At 43.2% G+C, this 26,706-nt stretch overlaps 1 protein-coding gene across 2 annotated transcripts in view; it reads left to right on the top strand.

The window, feature by feature from the left end:
• The window catches only part of FSTL4 (follistatin like 4), a 219,524-nt gene that overhangs the window by 160,925 nt on the left and 31,893 nt on the right, over window positions 1–26,706 (top strand). For both annotated transcript variants that reach the window (XM_068409411.1, XM_068409410.1), the window contains exon 6: window positions 20,035–20,201. In XM_068409411.1, the coding sequence (XP_068265512.1) occupies window positions 20,035–20,201 (167 nt within the window). The remainder of the gene's footprint in view (window positions 1–20,034; window positions 20,202–26,706) is intronic.

The following is a 26,706-nucleotide window of genomic DNA, read 5'->3' as shown; positions in this document are numbered from 1 at the left end:
GCAGCAATTCTTCATCCCACCTAATCCAGGACATCTCACTGAGAGGCTTGAATTAATACCTCGGTTATTTTGGGCTTTCGCTACCGTCAGAGACAGATACCTGAGACTTTCTCTGTGTTAATTATGGAGGGGATCTCCAGTTTCAAAGCCCTAACTTGTAGACCCCATCTATCAGGAGTCATCTACTCTATTGGTTTGGGTAGTGTCGTTGTGGTGTGTTATAAATAATAACATATGGAGGCAGAATGAGCTGTGGTGTGGGAATAGAGAGTTTTGGGGATATCGTTATGGGCAGGATGGAGAGCTGCTGGAGGAGGCTGGAGAAGAGGGGTGCTGGGGGAGAGCCTAAGGGACAGCTATCCCAGAGGATGGGAGCAGGACTGGGACAAGATCTGGCAGATAATTGGGCCATATTTTCAAGAGAAACATTTGTCGGTTTGCCCATTTTTTTCCTGTTGTCTTTTCTTTACATAGAGCTGCAGTTGCCGGGGTCACATCATTTTCATCCCATACATCAAGCAGCTGAACATGCTGCGGGTCATGACGTGGTGGCCTTTCTTCTAGTCACGCTCTTCTCCTCCACTCCAAGTTAGTGCAGATGTCCTCTGCCTGCAGTGAAGACAGAAAGGGTTAGCATGTGAGAGAGCCCTTGCAGAGAGTAGGAATCGCTGTGGGAAAGGTTCCGGGGTGGACATGGCACAGATGAGCAGAGCAGAAGGTGGCACTGGCTGTTGTGACATGGAGCTCGAGAGAGCGGAGGAGCTCTCAGAGGCAGCTAATGATGCAGGCGCTGCAGGTTTTTTAATGCTTCAGTGGAGAAATTCCTATCATTAACAAGACGTTTGTCTTAATGACAGGCTTATTTTAGAAAATGTTCTAAGCTAATAACTATACTCAATAACGATAGTGAACGTCATTGAGTTTTCCCCATTCACCTGTAAAGGATTGTAAAAGACACCTACCCTACTGCCAATAAAGTCTTCTGCAGGCCATGTACTCTGCTGCTGAGCTCTTCTAGACGCACCTTCTTACCAGGGCTTGCAGGGAAGCGTTACTTGCGATGGTGTTGGTTCACAAAACCAGTAAGAGCTATGGAAAGAAAGGATACTTAAGTAAAGTTTTTTTTCCTGTTACAAATAAAACAAGTGTGATCTGCAGTGGGAAACTGTTATGTGAAGAGCAGAGGGTCATATTCCGCATTTTTGTTCCCAAGAGCAGTGGGTATTTAAGCACATGGTATTCCTTCACCAGGACAGATTTGCATGGCTTTGAGCATCCTCTCAGGAGGGGGACCATGGCTCTGCTGTTCTTTTTCTAGGATCAGCTCCCGGCTGTGGTTCGAGGTTGGCACAAGTCCCCTGCCCCTTCTCCTCCCCCTCTCCTGAGCTGTGGGGAATAAGCCCTTCAGCATGAACTGAGGCTGGGGAGCTCCCTGCTCTCCAGGTGGGGGAACCTTCATTTGGGTCCAGGGAAGGACATTTGCATTTGTATTTTTAGAGCAAACTGACTTTCTACAAAGTCAGTAGAAACGGTCCCATGAGCTACAGGATTTGGTTCTGATTCAGAGGCAATTTTCTTGTCCTTTCAATTTATTTTCTAGCCTTCCCTTTGGAAGCAAGCCAGGGCTCCCTCCATGTTCTTGACTTCACTTAATTGCCTGAAAAAAAATATTCTTGAAGATCTGTTTGGTTTATTTTATGAAGCTACTCTCAGTTCTGCAGTCTGCCCATATTTCCTTATTATAGCACTCTCTTACTCTTCGCAAGTGTAGCAATATATCAGTATTCTCAGGTCTCCTCCAATCCTTTCACCTTTTAAAAGCTTCAGTGGGTAATCCCGATATTTTCTTCTTAAATTACTGAGCCTTTATTTATGCCCTACCCTCAACCTTTCAGGTCTTGGACCAGTTTGGGGTGGCAGTATCGGTTTCACAGGGCAGTGACACCGTGTTCCTCGCCACGGCCACCTAGGTACAGTAAGCAAGATGAGAAGCCACAATGTTTTGATTGTTTTCTCATGCCATAATAGCTTTGCTTTGATTTCCTTTCTGAGCACTAAATGATGGTCTCGGAGGTTTCTGTTCAAAATAAATAAATTAATGCTCACATCCTGTTGAGTGGTACATATGACTGCAGCAATTAGCAGCTGCTCCCTCAATCGGTTCTCTGCTTATGGGCTAATGATTTCACGTTTGTCTATGCTGATCAGCAGCTGATTTCTGCAGCTGTAGTTTCTTGTGTCGTGCAAAACTTCTGGAAGATAGCTCTGTCCTTCCCCATGGTTTACTCTGCTTCTAGACTTGGGGAAGCCTCTCGAACATTGTGGTTTTCTGTTGCATGGAGAAGGGACCGCACTTGCCCCAACTCCAGCATGGAGCATGTATTTCCAAAGGAGCTTGCCCTTAGCTGGCAGATGTGTTCCCTTCTTCCTCCCTTTTCCCACCGAGAAGGGCTGTCCCCAGGCCAGCACTGGCCATGGCTCATTTCATGGTTTGTGAAGCCGAGGACCCTGCGGGAGCTGCGGCACCTCCGTGGGAAGCAGTGCAGCCGTGAAGGCGTCCTGCAAAACCGGTCATTAAAGCATCTGGAGCCCCGCAGCTCCCGAGGTAAATACAGCCAAAGAATTTAAGTATTACCTTGCAGATGACTGTGCCGTCTGATTTAATTCTTCTGGCGTTTTACTGACAGGTCAAAGAGAAAAGTGATTCTGTTAAGAAGCACTTGCACAAAAATGCTGCAGCTGAAGCTTTTTAAAGGATCATTATTCAACCTGTTGTATGCAATGCTGTACAGCCGTCATACCCTCTAGCAGCTAGCCCTCAAACACCTTCTCCAAACCTTTGAACCAATGATTTGTATGATATGTCTTGTCATTTCTACGGCAAACCTTGTTCCTCAAATGATCTTAGCATGAATTAGTCAGAGGAAAACATTGTACCTCGTTTAGTACAAACACAAGGTCCTGAGCACTGGCATGATTTGGTTGTAGAGGCTCAGACGTGGTCTGATGGCTGGGAAATCATGGCACTTGTGTCTGTGGGTCAGCATAGCTCTTCCTCCAGTGAAACCCAACTGAACTGAACCATTTTGGCCTGATTCATATCCATGCCTGCATCTGAATGTTATGCCAGTGTAAAACAAGATAGGGGATAAAACTTTAAAGGCTGGTAATAAAAAGGTAATAAATAGGGATATACAATAGGCTGATGGGAAACTTCATTTATTTCCCTGAGTTACGGATGACCTCATAACTCATGAGTGGTGGAGTTATGAAAGCTATGAAAGGTCATCAATAACGAGTGGAAATAAATGAGTTAGTCTGTTGTATTTTCTGTTTGCGTGCATTGCCCGATGATAAATGTGACGGCAATGTCGGGGTGATGAGGCTGGGAGGGAGCCCAGGAGGAGTGGAGCACCCCGCAGCAGTGCTGCTGGGACCCCAACCCTGACCTGCACGGGGGGCACCCTGCCGAGGACACAAGGCTGTCTTCTCCATCAGAAATGGGGGATGATGAAAAGCTTCTAGCTGAAGTAGAAAAGAGGCAAGGAAGGTGCCAGCAAAACCAAGGAGGTGACTTGTTGTCCTGGTCCTATAGGCACCATTGCCACGGGGTAGCACACCTATTTTGCTCTTGGCAGGGGTAGCTGGTGCAGGTCTCCAGAGCACATGCAAAAGCCAAGCAAGGATCAAAAGTCTCCAACAATACCAGCTCAGGTGATTTATAGTGTAATGTAACAGCATGAAGGTGCAGAAAGTCCTTTGATGACATTTCTTGTGGTGTTAGACTGTTAGTTCAGTGGTAGTATACCTTAACCTAGCCCCCAGTCTCCTCTCAGAGTGTTTTTTCAGGTTCGGTGGTAACTGTCCCCACTCTGCCCTTCTGCACACCCTTGCAGAAGCCAAGGTCAAAACAAGGCATGACAACCACTGAAAACTCAAACCTTGCTCACATTTTAAGACGAGCACTCCAAGAAGGCAGCTGTGTGTCCGTAGCTATTCCACCCATAAAGGGATTATAAAGTAATCTCGGAGAGGCTGGAAGAGTAACCTTGGGAAATAGGGCATGTGTCTGGTTCTGGTTCAGATACGCTGTGTAACTGCAGCTAAATAACGTCTGTCTCCACTTCAGCTCACCATCTGTAAAGCAAGGATTTTTACGTTCTTTCCATAAAGGAATATTACTGGGGAGAGAAAAAAAAAAACCCAACTATGAGTAGTGCAGATATTCTTGTTCTGGAGAACCAGCCACAGAGCAGTACTGGAATGGAAAGTCACTAGAGGAAACTAAAAGAACAGTATTTTGATGAGTCAGTTAAAGAGCCAACACTCTTCCTGCTGACAGAGTGTTGAACTTCAGAATTTGGTTAGAAGGCAGTGTTTTGCTGACAGTACTGTCTTTCAAAGGACACGCAAAATCAACACCTGACCATCTGTAGTCATTTAAGATTCACCCATAACATTTTTTGTTGTAGAGGGGTTGTTGTTAACCTTGACATCCTGGACAAGTGCCAGTTTCTCCCACTCTACGTTAGTCATCAAACATAAACTACTCACATCCTCTTCTGTCAAAACTCAAAACTCAAAAACCCTTTTGAGTTTTTGGACATTTGCTGCACTTCATGCCTCAAGAGGAAGTGCAGGTTTGAGTCTCCCACTGCAAGTTGCAGCAAACTGTGAGCTTCAGTGACATGGTCCACATAGTCCTGGAGTGAGGCCACTTCAGACCTGAAGTCTCCCCAAGACTGTGTTCACAAGAGACCATCCCATGCAGGTTTTTCGTCTAGTGCACTGGCAGTGCTCTGGCAGGTGTGACAGCCAGGCTTCTCCTTGGGATGGTCTTCAAGGACGTACATGGCTTGTGCCATATATTAATGGGAGACTAGGATGGAGGGATCTCCTGACTTTTACCTTCCAACCTCTGCAACCCTGCAGGAGATAAGATGCTTTTTCCTTAAACATGAAGCATAAATTTCAATGAGCAGTTCATACCCTCAGGTATTGCTGAGTGAAGAAGCTAGGAAAAAATAGTTTAAGCAAGTTTTCTCACTGCAGTAGGCAGTATTACAGAAGATCAACGTGAAATATTCCTGTGCCTCCTTGCTTGAAAATATCGGGGAGCACTGATTTACCTGGTTTAATGTCCTTGGCTTTTCTCCTTCCTTCAATCACTATTATCTGTAACTTGGGAATAAAGGCTCCATTCGCTCTGAAAGGAGCAGTTCTGCAGTGGTTTATGAATGCTTTGTTTGCTCAAACGTCTGAAATATATTACTCTGAATCATTAAGAGCCTTTTTTCACAATATGTCCCTGACTCCAGTACTTCATCCTTGACGTTTCCTGTATAAGCATTGCTCTTGATTTATACTGAGAGTTAATGATTTGCTGTGTGTGAAGTATAACGAGATAGCTATGGCTTCAGAGGGGGGATTTAAAATCACAGGCATAGCTTTAACTTGGGGCAGAGAACAGAGGTGCCCGTGCAAGTCAGTCCTTGGTGTACACCTTGAGACACCACTGATGTAGTTCGTAGCCAGGTGCAGCCGGTGGCTTGCCACGGGGGGACAGCCAAAGCACAGATGGGCAGGAATCATTTCCGAGAGCGCTTCAATAGTTACAGGACCCGATCCTATGCTTCTGCTCCAACCTACTTGGCGAGGTTTATCAAGCGTTGCCCACAGCCCTTGCTGTGCTGGGAGCCCGTGCAACGAGCCAACCGCCCACTGCTTTGCAGGGGTGGAAAATTACAGTCCTCCTTGATCTGACCTGACTGAAAGAGTGGTGTCTCTCGGCTTTTGGCACTAGGTGGAGGCATTTTCATTTGTGGGATGCCCTTTTTATAGGGTCAGGGGCAATCTTCTCAATTCCACATGTTGGCATTTTGCTGTCTTGCTCAATGTAGCCTTAGTAAGGGGAAGGGCAAAAGTAGTAAAAAGGATAGAGAAATTAGAGGTTTGGCAAAAGATGAAGCATAACTGTAAGACAAATGAAAGAATATTCGTGTCACTCGGTTCAAACAGTGTAATTTAGCTAATGCTTATTAAATCCCTTCCACCTAGGATTAACCACTGCCAGAAGCACTCACTCATGCGCCTGGGGTCTTGCCAGACACAGAGAAATCCCAAATACTTGTAGTTGAGTTGGTCACCATAGTGAAAACATCTGAAAGCAGAATTCAGGGACAAGATATAAACAATTCTTCCCATAATAATTTATAACATTTTTGGGGGGTTTGGCAGCACTGCTCATGAGCAGGGAGACAAGGTTTGCTCTGCTCGACACAAGTCATTTTATCTAACCATGCATTGGTCCCCGTGCTGTCTTCTGGCACTATTGCTTATATCCATTGCAGCTCTCTGGGGCACGAATGGTTTTTTTAGTGTATGTTTGAAGAAAGCTTTGCCCCGTGAATCCCTGATGGTGGCTGGGCCCTTTTGGTGTGCTGTGTCTCACCAGCCATATAGAAAATCCAAACCAAACCTTGTCAGGCATCATATCTGGCACTGCAACAGCGTGGGGACTAACTAAATAATAGCTCCATAAATTACCATTAATTGTTTACCCCAATTAATAATAATACAGTTGAGCCAATTAAAAATGTAGGATTTGAGATGACTTTGAACAGATGGAAGCCACAAAGGACGGTACGTCAGTTAAGGTACTGCGGAAGGCTTTGCGCTGAATGCCCTGCAGGTATGTGTTGTATCAGTCAACGAATGTCATGTTACGTTTGTGGAAAGCATTTCATTATCAAAGCTGTGTTTTACACAGTGGATAATATATACTGGCGTGTACAAGCCAGCCACTGATCTTTTTAATACTTGTATTGGCTGCGGGTTTTAAGTTGGAAGTTTTTAGCTTTGACATTCCCATCGTGAGCAGTAGCTACACGTTGATGCTGTTTTCTGCAGTTTCCCCATCACGGAGGTATTATTTAGGTAAGATATTAGCAAAAGCAATTGAGCCATCAGTGCTGATGTTCTGCACGAGATAGTGGCTTTTTATGGTGTACTAATTTGTATCTGACCTTTGGCGGGTGAATGAATATATTGTGTGTGTCTCTGCATAGCTGCATAAAGTAGAGGAGGAGGGGGGTCTGGCTGGGGCAGGCGAGGAAGGCTCTTGTTCAGAGAGGGACACTGCTCTGTCTGCCTCTTGATTGCGTTGCTGTGATGTGCACATGGACTTGTAGCCTGAGAGGATTTCTTTTTTTTTTCTTCAGATTAAGAGTGAATTGTTTCTTGGAAAAACAGAGCATCTGGTGGATAATATTTGCGGTGAGCACTGTGCTAAAGATCTTAAAAAGAAATTATCCCCAGACTCTTGATGTGATGGATATTGTTATTTGTGGCACTTGGCATATGGTGGCTACGCTGGCAAATAATTTAGCATTAAACAAGCTTTCATTTGGCCCACTCGATTTCTGGGCTGTTGTAAATTAAATATGTGTTTAAAGATTGTTTGTATTTAAGTTATAGACTTAATCAGCAATAGTTTATTATATATAGTGCAATTTGCATTCCTCAAATGTTCAGTTTATTGAGCTGATTTTAATTTGTGATCATTAAACGTAAACAAGGCATGTACCTACTGCAATCGGCCTAAAAAGTCGATATTTAACAGCCATTACCAAAATGGTGATGTCTAAGATTGTATTGTTTTAGGAAAAGAGAAATCTCTGTGGTGTGGTCTGTAATCACCTGTATGGGAGGAGGTGGTGGGTAGCAGAGAGCCATTTAATACCACATACATAGAGATAACAAGGTGGAAATTGGGAAGGGAACAATTCAAAAATAGGGGGGAAAAAAGACCATTGTCATAGGAAGAAGGAATGGAAACGTGCTCATTATTTTAAATACTCTTGGTTGGAATGGATGACTAAGGATGTGTTGGCGCAGGTTGGCGTGGCAGAAGAGCAGAGGTGGGCTGAGGGCTGTAGGGGTGGAAGCAGCCCAAGTGGGGCCAAGCTTTAAGATGCAAACTTAGGTGAAGTTTGCACAGACTTGGGGAAATACTCAGGTTTTGGCAGAGAAATTCCTGGGGTGAGAAGCGGTGGAGGGTGCCCCTGCAGAGCCAGGAGCAGGACCGTGCCACGTCTTGTCCCCATCAGCCTTTGCTGGACCCCGGAGGTGTGGGGATGGCAGATGAGGTGATGGGAAGAGCTCAGCGGGGAAGGGAGACTGGGACCAGCCCTCCGTGGGGTGACTGGAGCTCTGCAGGGATGGGAGGTGTCAGCCAGGTCGGAGCTGGGAGCAGGCTGGAGCTGAGCAGAAATGAGGCAGAGTCTTCTTCTCTGGAGACATTCAAAACCCGCCTGGACGCGTTCCTGTGTGATATGATCTAGGTAATCCTGCTCCGGCAGGGGGATTGGACTAGATGATCTTTTGAGGTCCCTTCCAATCCCTGACATTCTGTGATTCTGTGATTCAGAGGGGCTAAAAAGTACTTTGTGCCCAATAATCCCTCTCTCAGACTGCGTAACTCACTTAAAGCAAACACACCAAAGGTGCTCACGAGCGTTTCTGAAGCAGATTTAATGGTGAGGGGTGTTATAGAAAAATACAGGGAGAAATGAATCATTTCTGCCTTCGGAGCTACATTTGAATAGTTGAAAATAAGGTAGGGGATATAAGATAAGAAAAACAAAATATTGAATAGCTGCTTTCTAAATAAGCCCTGTCTGTTCTGTGCAAAAATGTTGTACCCTGATGGAATTCAAGAGGGTGTATGTGCGACCCGAGTGACGCGGGCTGTCTCCCCTCGCCTTCCCCGCGGTTGCTTCCCTTTACAACCTGAATGTTCTTCTAATGCCAGGGGGTTTTATGTGACATAAGACTTATAAGGCTGAATGATAAAGAACAGCTTCTATAAATCATTTTGCTCTGCAGATTTAAAAGTTTCAAGAAGCCACTGTTGGTTGGTACACAAAGTATGACTGGCCACGTTTGATTTTGCCAGCATATCTTGCTTTTCAAGATGCCTTTTAATATGATAGTCTGGATGATTTGTTTTTCCTGTTACTTTCAAGGATGCAGCATTTATCATTCTGGTACTACTGAAATTTAAGTTTCGCGCAGCAGTAGCTGCAAATCTCTGCTTCAAAGTATTTTTGTGTAATTAAATTTCCGGTTTGTGTGTGGATTTTATCTGTGAACCTCGAAGGGTTTTTAGTGAGAAATCCCCAGACAGGACCCACTTGTGGGTGTTTGTGTGGCCCCTATTACTGTGGTTGCTGAGGAATCTTTTCAAACATGTTATTCCTACAATGGCTTGGGGAGCTCTTTCCCATGGGGGAAACTGAGGCAGGGCAGCGGTCACTGTCTTTCTGGGTGAGGACTTAAATCTGCTTCTCCTGCCGTAACCACTGCTCATCCCCATCTCTGGAGCTCCCTGCAGAGGTTTCCACTCCACTGGAGAACCCGCCCCGGTGCCCACGTGAAGCCTGTACTTACCCCTTGCCTGCCAGTCCCTTCCAAACCTCTTGTTGTCCATCCTGCAGTTCCCCATGGAGACTAAACCCACGGAAACACGGAGCTACGCTGGCTTTGAAATGCTGATATAAATTGTGTTAAGCAGTCCCAGCCCTGGCAGGCATCGCGCAGGAGCCTGATGGATTATCCAGCACTTTCTGTGCTGTTGTTAAAAGGCTCTTAACTGCGGGGAATTCGGCTTGAAATGGTTTAACGGGAGAAAACCTGCCCACAACAATAGCTGTTGGGGATTTTCTTTAGGTACTGTTCTTTGCTCTTCAGTTTCCCTTCACCTCCTCTCCTGAAGGAAATGTTATTTAATTACCTATTTCTTTGCAAATCGCTGCCGTTCGTCTGCACATTTCTGACTTTCTCCTAAACTTTAGTTAGGTGGTTTTGAATATGGGAAGGATGTGGATGAGAGTGCTGATGCAGAAGTTTTTATCAACTGATGTATTTTTAAAATACAAGATGTTATCTGGATAAACATCACTGCAGAGCAACCTTGCTGTAACCTTGCACAATCCCCCCTGGCCAAATTTGCACCGTCCGTGCCAGCTCCAGAGCCGTGCATCCCTGCAGCCCGCGTCGCGCTGGGCTGAAGCCTCGTCCTCCGAGGCAGGACCGGCAGCACCAGCGTCGGGACGAGGAGAAATGCATCCTCACAATGCGCATTGAGCCGTGACCCAGCGTAGCTCAGAGTATTTATGTCCATAATCCCGCTCTGTAGCCCCAGAGGCAGCATTTCTGAACGATATTATGCAAGTCCCCCATCCAGCCAGGGGTGCGTGGCATAAATATCTGGGTCTGCCCTATAGCCCCTCGCTTGTTAGTGCGTTGAGGTTTTTTCCCTGCTTCTATAACTGTAATTTACAAATGAAGTGTATTCTGATTTTATACGGCTGGCCTGGGACCCGGGAAGCTGTTTGCAAGGAAAATCACCAAAAGCCTTGGAGAGAAACTGAATTCTGACTTTAATGAGGCAAAACCCAAATGGGCAATGGCTGGGGTGGAAGTTAAAGGAGGGGGATGAAATAGCTCAGGTTCTGGTTTGGGATGGTGTGAGCACAGGAAAGCAGAGTCCTTGCGTTTATTAAGTATCCTGAGCGTAGCTACAGTCAGAAAAGATGCAAAGTCCATACAATCACCATGGCTAAATTTGCAGTCATCCATAGAAAGAGCAATGAAAGCTCCATGAAAAGTGTTACTAATGCTTATTCACAACTCCAAGGTATGCTGTCACTGATGCAGTTGTTTATGGGCACAGTAAATGCGGGGGTATGAAAGAAATAAATACACCTGATTTGAGATGCTTGGGATTTTTTTTTAGAAACCCTTAATGTGGGATTTAGCAGCAGTGAGGGGCTTTTTTCCTAGGCTCCTTGTTTCCTGGTTCATGCATTTTTCAGTGTATCACATTCATTGCATAATGCTGGCCGAGAACTCGGAGTAAAATGAACGGAGAGTGAGAGATTGGAGCAGTTCGATGCAGCCATTTTTGATGTCTCAGTGGTTTTAAACTATATGTGAATGCTTCTTGAACCCCAAATACCCTGTGGCCTGGCTTGTTTCTATTCTCGAAGTAATTTACGTACACATTACAGCAGTTCCCACAAGTCATGCTGGACTTAATGGTCTGACAGTATTTCCGTGATAAACCCTGGGGGTTTATAGAGCAGCTATAAAAATTCACTCCAGGGAGAAACTTGGCATGCCCCATCCTCCACCAGAAGCTATCTTTTTCTGCCTTAAATCAGGTATAAATCAGTTCAGCTGCTGTAACTTACAGAAGTTGCAAAAAAAAAGTTTAGTGGTTTCATATGTTTTTTGGGCCTCTGAAACTCTGAAATACCATAGTTTAGATATTGGCTCTTCTTAAAAGTTTCATTGCTTTGAAAGAACCTGCCCATGCTAAAGAGCTCTCCATTTTAAAGCTAAGGCATTTCTGAAGGACTAGGAAAAACTTTTAAACTCCTAGAAATACTGAAATAGACCTTTTACAAGAGCCAACTGTTGCTTTTGTGGCAGAGAAACAACTGATGCTCATTACTTCTGTCAATTCCAATAGGTTGGAGTGGAGAGTGTGGAGCCATAATATTCTGTTTTCCTATGGGTTTAATATTGCTCTCCCATAGTTATTCAGAGAATATGTATACTATAGTGTACGTGTAGTGTATATATGTAGAGTATATTTTTGACTCTTAAAGAGACAAAAATTGTGAGTCAAGTGTTTAAGTGGTGTGACTACCAGAAGTAATTAGGAGAGCCTGTCAGACCATTAGCAATTTTACTTTTCAGATTATTGACTGGGGAAATGCGTGGCTGTTACAGTCTAGGCAGGACACTGTTGACACAACATGGGAATATTTTATCAAAAATTAATCATATCAACATTGCTCTCAATCTGTGGGAAATAGGAATTTAAAATAAAAACAAATGCATTTATGTAAACTGTTCTCTAAAATAGACTACTTATGCCTATTTACATAATGAATCCATCACTTATCACCCTCAGGAGATTAGATAATTAAGCACTGAACAACTTATATTTATTCATGTGCTTTCAAGAATGAATTATTCCTTTCTGCACAGACTAAATGTTCTCCTCCTGATTAGTAACAGGAGGGAAGTGATGGGATTTTATGATGGAAAGTGTGTTGCTTGTTTTCTTTAAAAAAAAAAAGAAATTTATCTTCAGAATACAGTACATAAAGAAGCTGCGTTTGGTTAAAAGTCAATATAAGTGATTTTTAGCAAATTTATTAGCTATGTGACTGTTGTTGATACAAATTGATATGGGAAAGCTGGGCTTCTTTTCTTGCATGTGTATGATTTTTTTGAAGGAATTTATGAATAATTTAGATAAAAATCTAAGCAGCTGTTTGAACAGAGTTTCCTCTCCAGATGTAGATGGTTCCAGTGCAGGTGGCTCTGTTGGAGTTACTCACCTGAAGTTTCTCTATAGTCAGTGTGAGAAACTGGCCTTCCTTGGGAGCAGATCACCCCATCCCACAGCATGGCCAAGCCAGGTGTGGTGACCCAGGGCCCCGCGTGGGCTCTGGAGGGGATTGAGACACCAGCTCAGAGGCGGTACTGGCCTCCGGATCTCTGAAGTCCAGGAGATCTAAATCCACCCTCACAGAGCCAGGAAAGAAACGCCCTTGGTAGCTCTCAGATCCTGCAGCTGGAAAGGACACTCATCCTCCCCTGAGGGCATTTCTTCACTCTTCCAGAGGGTTCAGGGAGTATGCAGGTATTTCACAGGAGCAAGGGCAGCTTGGTCTGCATGTGAAGTCCAAATGCCTCTTAGTTAGAAGCTGGACCAGACTCTGACATGAGATCCTTTTTCCCCTTTCAAGTTAAGCTTTGTTTTATTCTCCATATTCTCATTATCTAAATAATCAACTACTTTGAACAACCTGGTCTAGTGAAAGATGTCCCTGCCCATGTCAGGGGGTTGGACTAGACGATCTGTGAAGGTCCCTTCCAATTCAAACCATTCTGTGATATGGCAGTGATAGTGTATTATGGACAAGCAAAATGTCTCAGTTGCTGAAGACAAGTAAAAGGCATTGTCATTTTCCGTTGTTTTAATAGCTGCTTTTCTCTTACATTTAATCTAAAAGTCATGGTCATACAGACTGGAAGAGTTGTTCAGCTTGACAGGGATGAGAGACAGGGTCTTGTCCTCTAGCTCTGCTCCAGAGCTGAATATCGCTGTGCTTTGCACACATTTATCTGAATTCCACGACAAGGCGGGTTTTAGCTTTCAGTGCAAGGTTGGGACCTACCTCAGGGAGTCATAGCCTGTGGCCTTCAAGAGTAATGACAGGAGAGGGCTTGAGGGACTAAATTCTTTCATACTGCTAGAAATATGATTATGCCTTTTTATGACTTAGAAAACAGCATTACTAATTTAGTAGAGGATTTACAATAAAATGCTTCCTGAAGTAGCACGCCCAAGGTCCTGAGGATTTATAAATTACATTAAGAACTTGAATTATTGCAGTTACAAAATAAAGCTGAGAGATGAACATTTCTACTTAGCTTTAGAAATAATTTTATTGTTCACATTAATTAAGCTTACAAGCCTTAGAGGAATGCTGCGTTGTGGCTCCTCTTTCTGAGGGAAACCAAGCTCCTACAATGTCCCATGGAGGCCAGCTGGGCACTGGTGGGTCACACCAGAGGCAGAGCCAGCTCTTGGTGGTGTTTTTCCCAGGTTATAAAGCCAGCAGCCTCATCCCGATCACCTGCTCGGAACTGATGCGGGAGCTGTAGGAATTCACTGGATTAATTAATTGTGAACAACTTTAATCATGTTCATTAACAGCACTAATGTTGTTAATTAATAACATAAACATTTTTAGTAGCCTGACTGCCTTTCCTGTAATTCTAAGTTGGTGTTCAGAAAATGGAGTTTTCTTTTGGGGCTGGGTGATGGATAGTGCTTTCACCTGACTCTGGACAGGTGAGAAGACAGCAAATACATCGAGGTTAGACTGGCTTGTTGAACCTTAATAACCAGCAAAATGTGATAGCGTGGCCACATTTCTTCTGGAGATGGTCCTAACAACAGCTGGTGTGACAGGTTTGTAACAGCATGCAAACCCAGGGTGATTTGTGTACTAAGGTCTTTATTACTTCATTTATTTGGTCTATAGAGTAGAGTAGAAACTAAATCACATGCTAATACAGTAATTTATAAGCATGTTACACAGTGCTTTACAGATTCAGACCTACTGTGAACTGCCCTATATTTCTTTTAATCTCTCTGTGCAGTGGCTGATTAGATGACCACATCTCATCCCAGGGTCTCCCAAACGGTATCACCGGAGTCACTCTTTGGCTGGCCAGATTTCATGTTCAATTGCATGCTTATAAATACATCTCACGTATAGCACGGTCATTTTCAAATCAATTAGCTGCAGTCGGCTCAGATTCAAGAAGGTCTAAAATTGCTCTCCCCTCTCTATGCAAAGCCAAATACATCTCATCAAAATTATTGGGGAAAAAAATAATTATAAAAGTATATCCTGTTTTTTCCTCTGATCCATTAATTGTTTTGATTTTCTTGATTCAGTTAGCTCCTCACCTGAGAATGTCTTCAGCTGGAGAAGACTCTCTTATCTATTGAAACAAATGCTAAAATCACCATTGACCTTCGTGCTGCGGTATTGGGCCACAAGGCAAAAAGCAGATTTTACTAATGCGATGCAGTGCATAAACACAGCTGCAGGACTTGGGGAATTGAGTGGAGGCTGAAGTTTGCATCCCATTAAATCAATCCTGACTTGAACCATTGCTGGAGAAACATGATGTCTTTAGGGCTGCGTTACCCATGCTTCAGTTCACGAACAAAAGGTCTCTTTGCTCAGGAGCGTTAATTTGGGAGGCAAGAATCTGTGCTTGAGACTTTCTTTCAAAGTCATCCTCCCATTGCTTCAAAGAAGGCTATGTTTTGGTTCATTGTCTCCCCACTGAGAGCAAAAAGTATCGCCTTGTCCCCTAAGCAGAATCACAGAATCACTCAGGTTGGAAGAGCCCTCTGGCATCATCGAGTCCAACCATTGCCCTGACACCACCATGGCAACTAGACCATGGCACTAAGTGCCATGTCCAGGCTTGTCTTAAACCGCTCCAGAGATGGTGACTCCACCACCTCCCTGGGCAGCCCCTTCCAATGGCTAATGACCCTTGCTGAGAAGAAATGCTTCCTAATGTCCAACCTGAACCTCCCCTGGTGAAGCTTGAGGCTGTGTCCTCTTGTCCTAGCGCTAGTTGCCTGGGAGAAGAGGCCAACTCCCACTTCACTACAACCTCCCTTCAGGTAGTTGTAGACTGCACTAAGGTCACCTCTGAGCCTCCTCTTCTCCAGGCTAAACACCCCCAGCTCCCTCAGCCGTTCCGATGGAGCCTGTTGCTCCATATTCTGTTTTAGCAAGGAAAGGTAACCATGAACAAATGTGACAATGATTAAAGGTGGCAACAATGTATTAAAAGGTATATTTTCTTTAGATTTAAGGGAAAAGATCTAATTAGTGATATTAAACACGTTTTAAAGTGTGAAATCTGTTTCTGTGTGTAGTGTAGCACGGGCAGAGGCAAGCAGGCAACCGACATTCACTATGTAAATTATCTCCACGTAGGGCTAAATCAATGAGTTTTTCTCCGTAGATGCTCATTCCAGGTTGCTCCCTGTAATGACCTCAATTATACATGTCTTCATTGTGAAATTATGATTGCCTTTGGCGGGCTGCAAACGACGGCAGAGAAAAAGATTTCCGTGCTAAAACAGCAGAAGGAGCAATACCTGCTCACATTAGCATGCACAGCGTGCAGAGGTGCGGTGCAACTCCAGCTCAGCACCTGCAGAAATAAAACCGGAGCGGAGGAGGGGCCAAGGAAAATGTTCGACAATATCTTGACATTTTGAACAAGAAAAGGAATTAGTAAGACTACACGTTCTCAAATGTGTCGCCCTGGGACCTGGTATTGCAAGAAATTTGACATAAAAGCATCAGAACCGGCTACGCCTGCGGCAGCAAAGGTCCACAGTGCTTCACCAACTGAATATAATAACAGAGAAAAAGGTGTGAGAGGCAGGACAGAGCAGTCCTCCCCCTCAACAACCTCTTAGTGTGCAGGGAGGAGTGGTCCCTCACCCTCCTGAGCACAGGAGGAAGGCTTGAGGATGGCACTGCCCCAAGCCCTGGAGCTGCACCATTTTTGGGTGCCAAGCTGCTGCCATCGCCAGAGTTTGCAGTGTTCTGGCTGCCTCTTACTGACCTTGACTTTGTTCTACACGGGGTGCAGCACCTGATGGAAGATTATTCCCTCTGATACCCAGAGTCACGGTTACACCCATTGCTTCTTAAAGGTGGTTATTATGAAGGCTTTACCCCTGTCTTGAACTACTAAAAGTTGAGTCAGATATTACAGCGTCCCGTTCTCTGATGGCAGCATCTCTCTCTGATGACAGAGTAGTTGGCAGGAACCTTTCTTTTTTTTTATTTCCAGCTGGAATAGACTGAGTTGTTGTTTCAACTGAAATCCCAGAGAGGAGTACCAGGTTTGACATGACTTGATAAATACGATCAGCTAGGACTGATACTGGTTGAATCTGTTGAATATAGAAAGCTGCTTTGCATGCATCACCCTGCAGAATTTCCAAATGAGCATAAAATTGCTTGATTTTAGGACCAAATTCCATTCCAGCCTTTGTTCTGCAAGTGAGCACACTATGAGTATTACCCATTTATTCTGTTCAGTTTTATACGTGTGGTAAAAATCCTTTTATCTCCTAAAGGTTTTTAAAAATAAAATGAGCTGTGTTCAATACTTAATCTAGAGGTTCTACACAAAATCATTATGGTGACCTGAATAATTTGTACACATAATCCAATTAGCATCAAGTGTGTCTAAGCTCTATAACTTAACTACAAGATTCTGAGTTTTTTAAAAGATTTTTACAACGCCCAGCCCTCGCATCCTCTTAGGGAATCTCTGTTTCCTCCCCAATGCACCTGATTGTGTAAGGAAATCTTTTCTATTGATAACCATAAAGCAATGACTAAAGCCACACCAAATAATCCTGTATTAGCAGAAAGGCTTTTCGATGTTAATAAGATGCCCTCAAACGTACTGGTAATGATATGCCCTCAAACATCCTCCACTTAAATACTCAGAAAAGGGGTGTGTGTATATTGTTAAAGTGGTCTGTACTAATTACATGCTTTAACATTAAAAAGTCATCTCTTGGCCTGATACGGTTCATCCAAGAATGGCGGCTATGCAAGGTGTCGTCTTAATTAAAAGTGAATGTATTTTTCATTAGTCTGCTTCTAAGATGTAAGACTAACGTCTCTCTCGCTGTCATTTGGAAGATGGGCAGGGAGCCTGAAATTCTGCTGCAACAAAACACTCAAAAAATGTTGCTGAAGGGGGAGCTGATGGGAGCCCAGCGTGAGCCAGGGAACTCAAGGCAGTGTGAGCAACAGCAGAGGGAATTAAGGAAAACAGCAGTAGGATGAAAAAACAACTCTCTCGTAAATGAATGACCCTCTTTTTCATTAGTCCTCAAAAAAAGATGTCCTCATTAGCCCTACTCCATGCTACAAATTATTGTGATTATCAGTTCTTTATCCTGTCAAGTGCACTCCAAATATTTTATTCATAAAAAGGAGCTCTCTGATACGCAGGAAATAACTACGTGATTAGCCCCTGTGTGCGGTTTACATGCTTCAGGCAGCTGGGTGAGGGCGATGGAGTGGCCCATCACCGCTCCTCTGGGCTGCTGACCCTGGCCCTGCATGGCCATGCCTCTACTCTCCTCCTGTAGGTACCAAGGGCGACGTGATTTCATGATGTATTATCTATCCCCGGCTTGGCTGCTAACCTGCTCAGTGACCTGGGGTGGGTCATGTTCTTCTTCCCTTCCCAATCCTCCATCTCCCCATTTGGATTTTAAGGCTTCGGGTGTAGAAACTTCTTGATTGACTGTGTCATTTAATGCTGATGGGAGCCACCACAACCCAAATAATAGCAGGAAGATGGTCAAACATTCCTATTTTTGATCAACCCTCTATCAAAACTATAGCTACTGTTTCTTTTCAACAGCTTTCTAAAATAGCTCTAGGAATATTTAACCACTGGCAGACACGACACGCAATGCTGTGTTGGTCTCTGCAGCCCTAAGTCAGCCTCAGCTCTACGGTGGTGGATACAACTTGTGGCACGTTCGATTGACTTCTTGCTTTGGTGGAAGCAGCAGGGAGAGGAAGGCTGCAGAGCTGTTTGGGTGCTGCTGCACGAGCAGGTTTTGCACTAAGTGTTCATGATCAGTTGCTAGACCAGAGCACTGAGGTGGGTCCTTCCAGCTTCCCGAGGCTACTGAAGTAGGCTGAATATTTTAGTGAAGAGATTTAACAGATCTACTACTCAAGAGATGTTAAAGCAATTTTTCCATTAGAGGGTACGAGGAGATGGAACACGATGCTTGCGAAAGTAGGTGCTGGGTTTTTTATTTTTATTCTATGCATTTCCATGGTGTAAACCCCATAAAAGAGTGCAAGATTTTCCCACCAAAGCTGTTAACTTTTAAGGCAAAATCACATCTTAAGCTGTGAACTGACATGGTAAAAATGAGTGTTTGGATTCACAGCGCTTCTTCCAAGGGCTTGGAAGAAAGTGCACAAAGCATTTAGATCTCACCAACACAGATGCACCGTAAGTGATAAGCAGATCTTGTGCGGGTCGTAATGACAGAGGTGAGAAGCCACCAAGCAGGATGAAGAGTAATTTTGTCAGCTGATGGGAAGGAGTGACCTGACCCCTGTCATTCTATAGTGTCAGCACTGCTTGAAGTGGTTTTTCCCAAAGCACGTGGCCTTGGGTTGAGGCAGCATCGGTCTCTTTGATCCCCATTTTACTGCAGTTAATGCCAATGGACATGAGGAAGGAGGGGCCTTGGGGCCAGGAGAGGGGGTTTCATTCCCCAGTCCAAGTGTCTGAGTTGGGTGAAGCAATGTAACCCCAAAGTGCTGTGAACATTCCCCATTCGCCTCAACGGGCCATTACCTTGAAAGGCTGGTTTTCAGCATTTATATGCAATACAGTTTCAAGGTTTTCTTATTGCAGAGCCTGTGAATAGAGTAATCAAAAAACATCATGTGAATGATAAAATTGTGGATGTAGGAGCTTTGACAGTGTGACCTGATTGCCCTGTTGCTGGCTGACTGCTGCTGAAATGTTTAATAGTGGCAGTCTGCACCCATGGTAATTCTGGTATCAAACATCTTAACCTGTCTGTGTGGCCACACATGGCAAAACAGGCAGACACATCTTGTGAGCATTGGCCAGAAGGAAATCTTGGGACGTTGGTGTGGTTTCAGAGTGATGTTGGTGTGGTTTTCAGTAAGGCTTGCTGCCTCAGGTGATTCTTCTGTGCGGTACGTATAAGTCAAAATAATGGAGTTTTTTAATGTAAGTGAAATACAAGAAAACTTCTCACTCCTTGGATATAAAAACATCTGTATCTCACATGCCATTTGTGTCTGCATTTGGTAAAGGAGTTTTCATGCTTGGTGACTTCCCATTATTTGGGCAATTTAAACCCGGGGTTTATTTATATTTCAGTGATGACATTCTTACCTTAATTCTACTTCTTCAAGGAAAGAACCTGACTCATTGTTTTGCCTTTTCAAAGGACCTTGGTAGGAGTCTTCTGGAGAAACAGAACCAGATGGTCTCAAGCAGGAAAACCCTTGTTTGTCCTCCTGTTGCTGACTGCTTTGTAGACTTAACTGTTGCAGCCAGGCTTGCTGGAGGACCCATCCTAGTGCCCTAAGGCCACAGCTACCACTAGATGCCTCAGAAAAATAATGTAGGGAGTTATGTTGTGGTAGATAAAATTGCTGTCTCTTAGTTGGCTTTATTGTTTTGGGGTTTTTTTTACAACATGGATGTCTATCTGCTTGCCAAAGGCAAGGAAGGCAGAGCGGGGAGAAGGGGAGCAGCTTCCCTTTGTGGTATTTGGTATTATTTCTGTTTTGTTGCCTTTGGCAGAGGTGGTCCAGCTGAGCCTGCCGGAGGACCAGAAGATCAGCGTTACCACCATCACGGTTGGCCTGAGCACCGTTCTGACGTGCAGCATCCGCGGGGCGCTGCGGCCCCCCATCATCTGGAAGCGCAACGGCGTCATCCTCAACTTCCTCGACTTGGAGGATATCAATGTAAGTCCCAAATTACTGTTGTCATTTTCTTTTTAGAAAGATGAGAGTTTTAAGGGGACAAGTTTTATCTCAGTATTATTATGGAAAACTGGAAGCTGGCGTGATATTTTGGTTTTATGTGAATGTCTCAGGAATAAAAGCAAAACAACTTCACTGAGAGCAGGGCTACCTGGAATATGCTATTATGAAATTCAAACTCAGTACTGTAATAACCCAGCACTTACATAGCACTGGTACTTCATCCCTTGTTGCTCATTTGCTTTGATGCCACCCGTGGTCCACAGACAGCAGCCCTGGAAACCCAGGCCTCCAGCAGCTCTACGTACCGTTAACTCCTCAGGGATCTCATTCCCAGTACAAAGAAACAGGTTCATCGAGAGCATGAAATAATATATTTACGGTTGGCAATGAAACCTCTCCTCTATCTAAATCAAATGATACGTTTTTATCTCTGTTCCTCCTCTTTCACTTGCCTTTCAGCCAATTCTCATATCTCATTCCTCTGCTACTATTTCTGATGAGCATTTTAAAATACAGGATTATTCAGCAGGGTGTGGCAGTACCCTCGCAGGAAAGAAGATGCATCTCTCTTAATTCACACTGCTCGTCTGATGTGGGAGTCATAGTTTGTAGTAAGGACAATACCTGAATAATAGTATAAACTTATTTATTTAATAACATTTAATTACAGAGAGAGTGGAAAGTAGTGTACGAAAAATATGGTCTGTATTTGATTTCTCTTTGCATTAAAGTACACAGTAAATCAGGTTTTATTTTAATTACACTACAGCAAGAGTTGATTTATACTTTTGTTCAGCACTTGTTAATTTGATAACCACTCAGTTCAGCGTTGTTACAGTCACTACTGCTGCTCCCTAAATTGTTGTGTATCCAGGATTGCTGAAATGTGAAAAATCTTTGGTTTACTCCTCTGCATTAATACATGAAAATTACAGCATACAGGGCAGAAATATGCACTGCGACGCAATACGTTATTTGTTGACTACCTTAGCAGGAAAATTGTGTGCGCTGTGTATAGGTGATTACTGTGTGCACAAACTTGGTGATTATAACCATCTAAACATTCTTTTAAAATGCATTTCTTGTCACCGTTTGGAGCATGACATTGAAATGCAACACGAAACCAGCAAACATTCTGTTACAAAAAAATAGTAACCAAGAAAACTCTCCAAACCAAATTATAGTTTAGAAAGTCGACATTGGTTTATTGCAGCTGGGTACATGGGGGATCTCTCCTCCTAGCATGCACACCTAGGAACAAAAGCATACTCATTATATACATTATAGAAAAATGAATGTTCATGTAATTCCAAGAAAAGCCCACCTATTCCAAGAAACTTATGCATATGCTAATATATTATGTAATTGTCTTTGCGCATGCGTACTAAATTGTGGAAGGGGTCTTGGGTGGTCTCTGGGGGTCTGTAGTGGTTTTAATCCCCCCATAATTGTGCTGTTTGCTGTATGACCCCAATTCTGTACAAGCGTGGTCGAGGCCTTCTTGTTGACACACGCAGGTGGCCTCAAGGAGAAGATGTTGTTCTGGTTCTCACTGGACTTATCTCTCCTCCAGCGCCAGAGTTTGTGAATCAAGTTAATTTAGACATTACAAAGTTGTTGTTCACGGTCTTGTTTGTCTCTGGCCCTTCTTTATAATTAGCAAGGAATTTAACAGAGACCTTGGATTTTCTAAGACGAAGCGCAAGCAAGAATCATTGATGACTTTAACACTGTTATCAGTCCCATAAGCAGACCCTATCTATAAAACATGCAGTTTGCTTCAGAACATACTGTTATTCTCTGTTATTCTAGCTGAAAAGAAAATTACTGACAGGAAAGTTGATTCTGTGTAAAGGTAACACAGAGTAGGCCTTTTAGAGCCTACTCTGAGGCCTACTCTTGCTAAACCGTTGCTAAACTGTCTGGTATCAATCCCGCTGCAGGGTTGGCACAGGACTGTGTAGGAACCGTAACGAGGACGTGCAGGATTGCACAGCCAGCCTGATGCTCGTGTACCTGACCAGGTTTCTTACAGACATCCGTCAGCACCAGGGTTAGAATTGTGACCTGCGGGTCGCTGGCACTCAAAATACACGGAAACCTGCCAAGCTTTCCTGCTGTGGTCGGAGCGTGGCACGGTGACCGTGCCGGCGGCTGGCTGGGTAGCTCGCTGCCTGTACCGCCTTGGGCGAGTGCTCTTCAAAACATAGAAAAACCTTGACATAGATTAAGCTTAGTAAAGGTTGCACATGCTGCCAATGTCCTTGGTTCAATCTGTAGTGAGCAAAAGCAACAGCTTTGTGTGATGAGGGTCTAGAAAGAGCCTTTTCTTTTGGCAGTTATATTCACTAGACAGATCTGAGACATCATGGGTTTAGGGTCAGTTTTGTTGGGCTCAAGGTTGAGCTGGGGTTAGAAGCAAGGTTCAGCTGTTTGAAATCTTATTTCCACATATTCTGGAGGCTCAAGAGCAATCTGAAAATTTTTTGGCCAAAAATAATGAAAATTCCAGGTATTTATCTTACCTTTATGAAATTTTGGTTATGATCACATTAATCATAAAAGATTAGAAGTTCATCTGTGAACTGGACACAAAATGACAGTCTGGGAATTAGAGTAGAAACACATCCTTGAAGGATAGCACGTGGTTCTGAGGCTCCATTGCAACTCATGCTATTTTAAATAGAATTTTGAGGAGTACGTTTTCAGGCTGAAATGCCTAATTTAGCGCTGGCCCCCGTGGATTTCTGGTTTACATACAAGTAATTCTCTTTCTTATTGGTTATTAAATGTTAAGAGGAACAGTTATGTCCTTGCCCATAAACTAACTGGTTCCTGAATGATGCAACACTCTCTGGGATAGTCCCATGCAGTACAGCAGAAAAAATAATAATCACTTTTTGATCTGTTTGAACTAGTATATCACTGAGAAACTATATCGGAGGAGCACTCTGAGATCCTTACAAGGAGGAAGAACAAGATTTATGCCTCAATTTTAATGTTTCACATATCAGTTTATGACCTCCGTCACCTTGTCATATAACGCCTGCTGCTAGTGCGCATCAACTTTTTTTTTCTAATAAACACCTTCACACCTTTTTCATCTTTAATTAAACTGTAAAGTTTTTGATGTTCTGTTTATATCACTGCCATCTGTATTCTGGCTGGTTACTTGAGGTGACACAATTTGGGGATTAGCATCTCTTATTTTCCCACTTCCACCATGGGCAGTCTGTAGGACTCTTGAGCTCAGGTGTGTCCCCTCTCTGGCTACCAAGGACAGGCACCTGCATGTCTGAAGCAGGGATGAAGAGATGGTCTTTCAGCTGGTAAATACAGTCTTTTTATTTATGGAATCACAGAATCACAGACTGGTTGGGGTTGGAAGGGACCTCTTGAGACCATCTAGTCCAACCCCCTGGCAAAGCAGGGTCACCTACAGCATGTTGCACAGGGTCGTGTCCAGGCGGGTTTGAATATCTCCAGAGAAGGAGACTCCACATTAATTTAGATTAATCACGAGTTTTAAAAGTCCTGTACTCATGGAACACAAGCCACATTCGTCTGCAGCATGAACACGCTTGTGTTTGGGGTTGATACTTGCATGTAACATGGAAGTGGCAGCGACGTGCGCTTTGAGGTTTGCAGTGGGAAAATACGTGCAGTCGTGCGCACGCAACGGCACGGGTCAGGGTGGGTGGCAGCAGGCGGTTCAGAGCCTCAGCCTCTCGTGGGTACAGAAACTCACATTAAACAGAATCTATTTAAAGGCATTGACAGCAGGAAAGTAAAGGCAGTGTGCTTCTTAATATACTTGAAGTCAGTTAATTAAATTACTTCAGTTTTCTTTTAGTACGCCTCAAGCAGAAACTCGATTGCGTTTCTGCTTTTCACAATAAGGTTAGCAATTTGGCTAATTGGAAGTGCAACAGGAGATTAATTGTACCTTTTTAACTTCAAGAAAATCCTCCTTGCTCCTGGCGCGGTGGTAATCACATTCGAACCTACAGGATATTCACACACTTGGAAAAATCCTCGTATTATATTTCAATTAAACTCTTTCTCTTCTAAATGCTAATTCAAGAAATCAGATGAAAATAGAAGCCTGGCTCTGGAAAAAACAGAATCCTTCCAACAAGGTGTGCGGGCAGCACAGGAGAGGCACCGCTGGGAAGTGCTTCGTGGCTTTATCCTCTCCAGGTTCTTGACAAATGTGATATGAGAAGGTTGACTGTGATCCAGATTAATACTAGGGGTGACAAAGATGGTCAGCAAAAACCTAGATAATCCTAAATTTACGCAGAACTGAAAGGTTGAAGATTACTATAAAGCCTGGTTGTTTAAGTGCATTACTTAAATCATTTTTATGTGATATCTTGATTGGCAACAAAATATTAATAACTTTTCCTTGCTCTCTTAATCAGAAGCTTTCATAAGCAACATAGTAATAATTTGTCTTGTCCTGTCTGTGAAGAACTCTGTTAATGGGTTTTCACATAGCTATTGCGAAAGAGCCATCTTAATGGTACATGTAATTAAATTATTTTTCTTGCAAACATTTAAGATTGCTTTTAGCATAAAAAAATTATTTATCCATAAATTACCCATCCATATTATTTATCCATTAGAAATCCCTTTGCAGTTATATTTTTTAAAAGTCACATCAACTTTTCTCAGGCAGAAAATAACTATAATGTAGCTGAAACTGATAAGATTGTGATAGCTATAAATTGATTTCTGACTACAAATAGTGAAGCGGTTAAAATGTGTCATCTTTCAAAATAATATGCTTTTGTCCCCTAGGAACAAACAGTATGTTTTCCCAAATATGTGATTATGAAAGCATTCCTCAATTTGAAAATATAATAAACTCCGCATGGAGTTAAATGTATTTATTCAGTATTTATAGGATATGATTTCACATGGTTTGACATTATCTCCAGAGAAACATACATACATTTATAAACAAAATAAGTTTATCCTCCAGAAGCGTGGTGAAAGCATACGCAAACAACAGAGGAGAGAATATTACCATAAGAAAACAAATGTTAGGGAATACAGGTAGATAAGAATTTGGTGAATTACCAAGTGTAATGCAGGTAGCTGTAACATAAATTCATGAGTGTGTTTCATTATTCATTTCATATTAATCCATACACTTTAACTCAGATCTGCTTTAGATCATTAGTTCAAAAATAAGCTTTTCATTACAGGTCATTGAAATACAGGTTTCTTCATTCCTGCTGATGCAGAAGGGGATTAAAGGCAGGGGAGGGGGAGTGCTTTGCAGCTACTTAATGACTTGTCTTTCTCCTTGTTTGATGAAAAATCAATAATTGCCCTTAAAAAGCATGCTCCCGGGGGTTAACAAAATGCAGCATATCATTTGTTTACTGGTGTCGCTTGTGGGTATCACTCAGCTCACCTTGCACAAAGTACACGGAGAAATGTCCAGTAAGAAGTGTCCGCGTGCCAAATTCGTGAAGAACTCTTGAACGTTCCTGTCCAAAAGACCCCCTGGACCAGCTTCATGCATATTCAGTTTTGTATTACAGTGTTGGGCTGTCACCCAGGCTGAAGGGCAGACGGGGTGAAGCTGTGATGAGACAAGTCGAGGGTCGAGGGGAGAAGCTGTTCATGACAAGGACCAAGTCCCCAGCTGGGACACGGCTGGGCAGCAGCTGATGGGAGCACAGCAGCGTGTCCTGCTAAGGCTCATCTGCCATTGCCTCCTGTCAGGGAAGGAAACTCGCTTGGAGAGACCTCTGCTCTCACCTTCATCTTGGGAGGAAATCCTCCCAAGATTGGTACTTACCTGTTCAGTCGTGGTCTTTGCATTTCTCTGAAATGTCCAGTATATCCAGTTAATAGAAACATTTCACTAAATCCCTGGTGTGCTAATTCCTCCCTGCCAACAGCTCCAGCAGGACGACCTACCATTGATTTTCCTCGTTGTATTGTCTCTGTGAGTTTCTCAGGATATAGAAGTCATCTATTTTTATCAATATTATAATTGCACAAATATCTAAAATGTTCATTCCCATATGTTCAAGCAAAAAACTTTTTTGGCTCACCAGCAAAGTCTTATGTTGTGCTAAATTCTTTGAGCAGAAAAACAAGAAAAGATAAATTAATACCCCATCAGGCTGTGTTTGCAATAGTTTTTTGGCATTTGCTTAAGGCTGAATTTTTCTCCATGTAAATTACTCAAGTGATAGTATGTGTAAAACCAAGAACAAATAATATTAATGAAGCATAAGTTCTCAGCTTGTCACTGGAAATGAATTATTAAAAGCACCAAAGAAAGTGATTTAAGAGCCCATGACTAATTTAGTTTTTATTATTTTTATATGAATCACTCATGAATCTATTGTAAAAAAGATCAGACACATTTGATTAGTGAGGAGAAATCATTTTCAAAGTGTTAGCCATTGTTGCAGATTTTGCATAATAATAATTTCATTAAATGCTTGGGTACATTTTG

Source organism: Nyctibius grandis, chromosome 10 (genome assembly GCF_013368605.1).
Source record: "Nyctibius grandis isolate bNycGra1 chromosome 10, bNycGra1.pri, whole genome shotgun sequence".
Taxonomy (NCBI): domain Eukaryota; kingdom Metazoa; phylum Chordata; class Aves; order Nyctibiiformes; family Nyctibiidae; genus Nyctibius; species Nyctibius grandis.
This window is presented reverse-complemented; position numbering and strand designations above follow the sequence as displayed.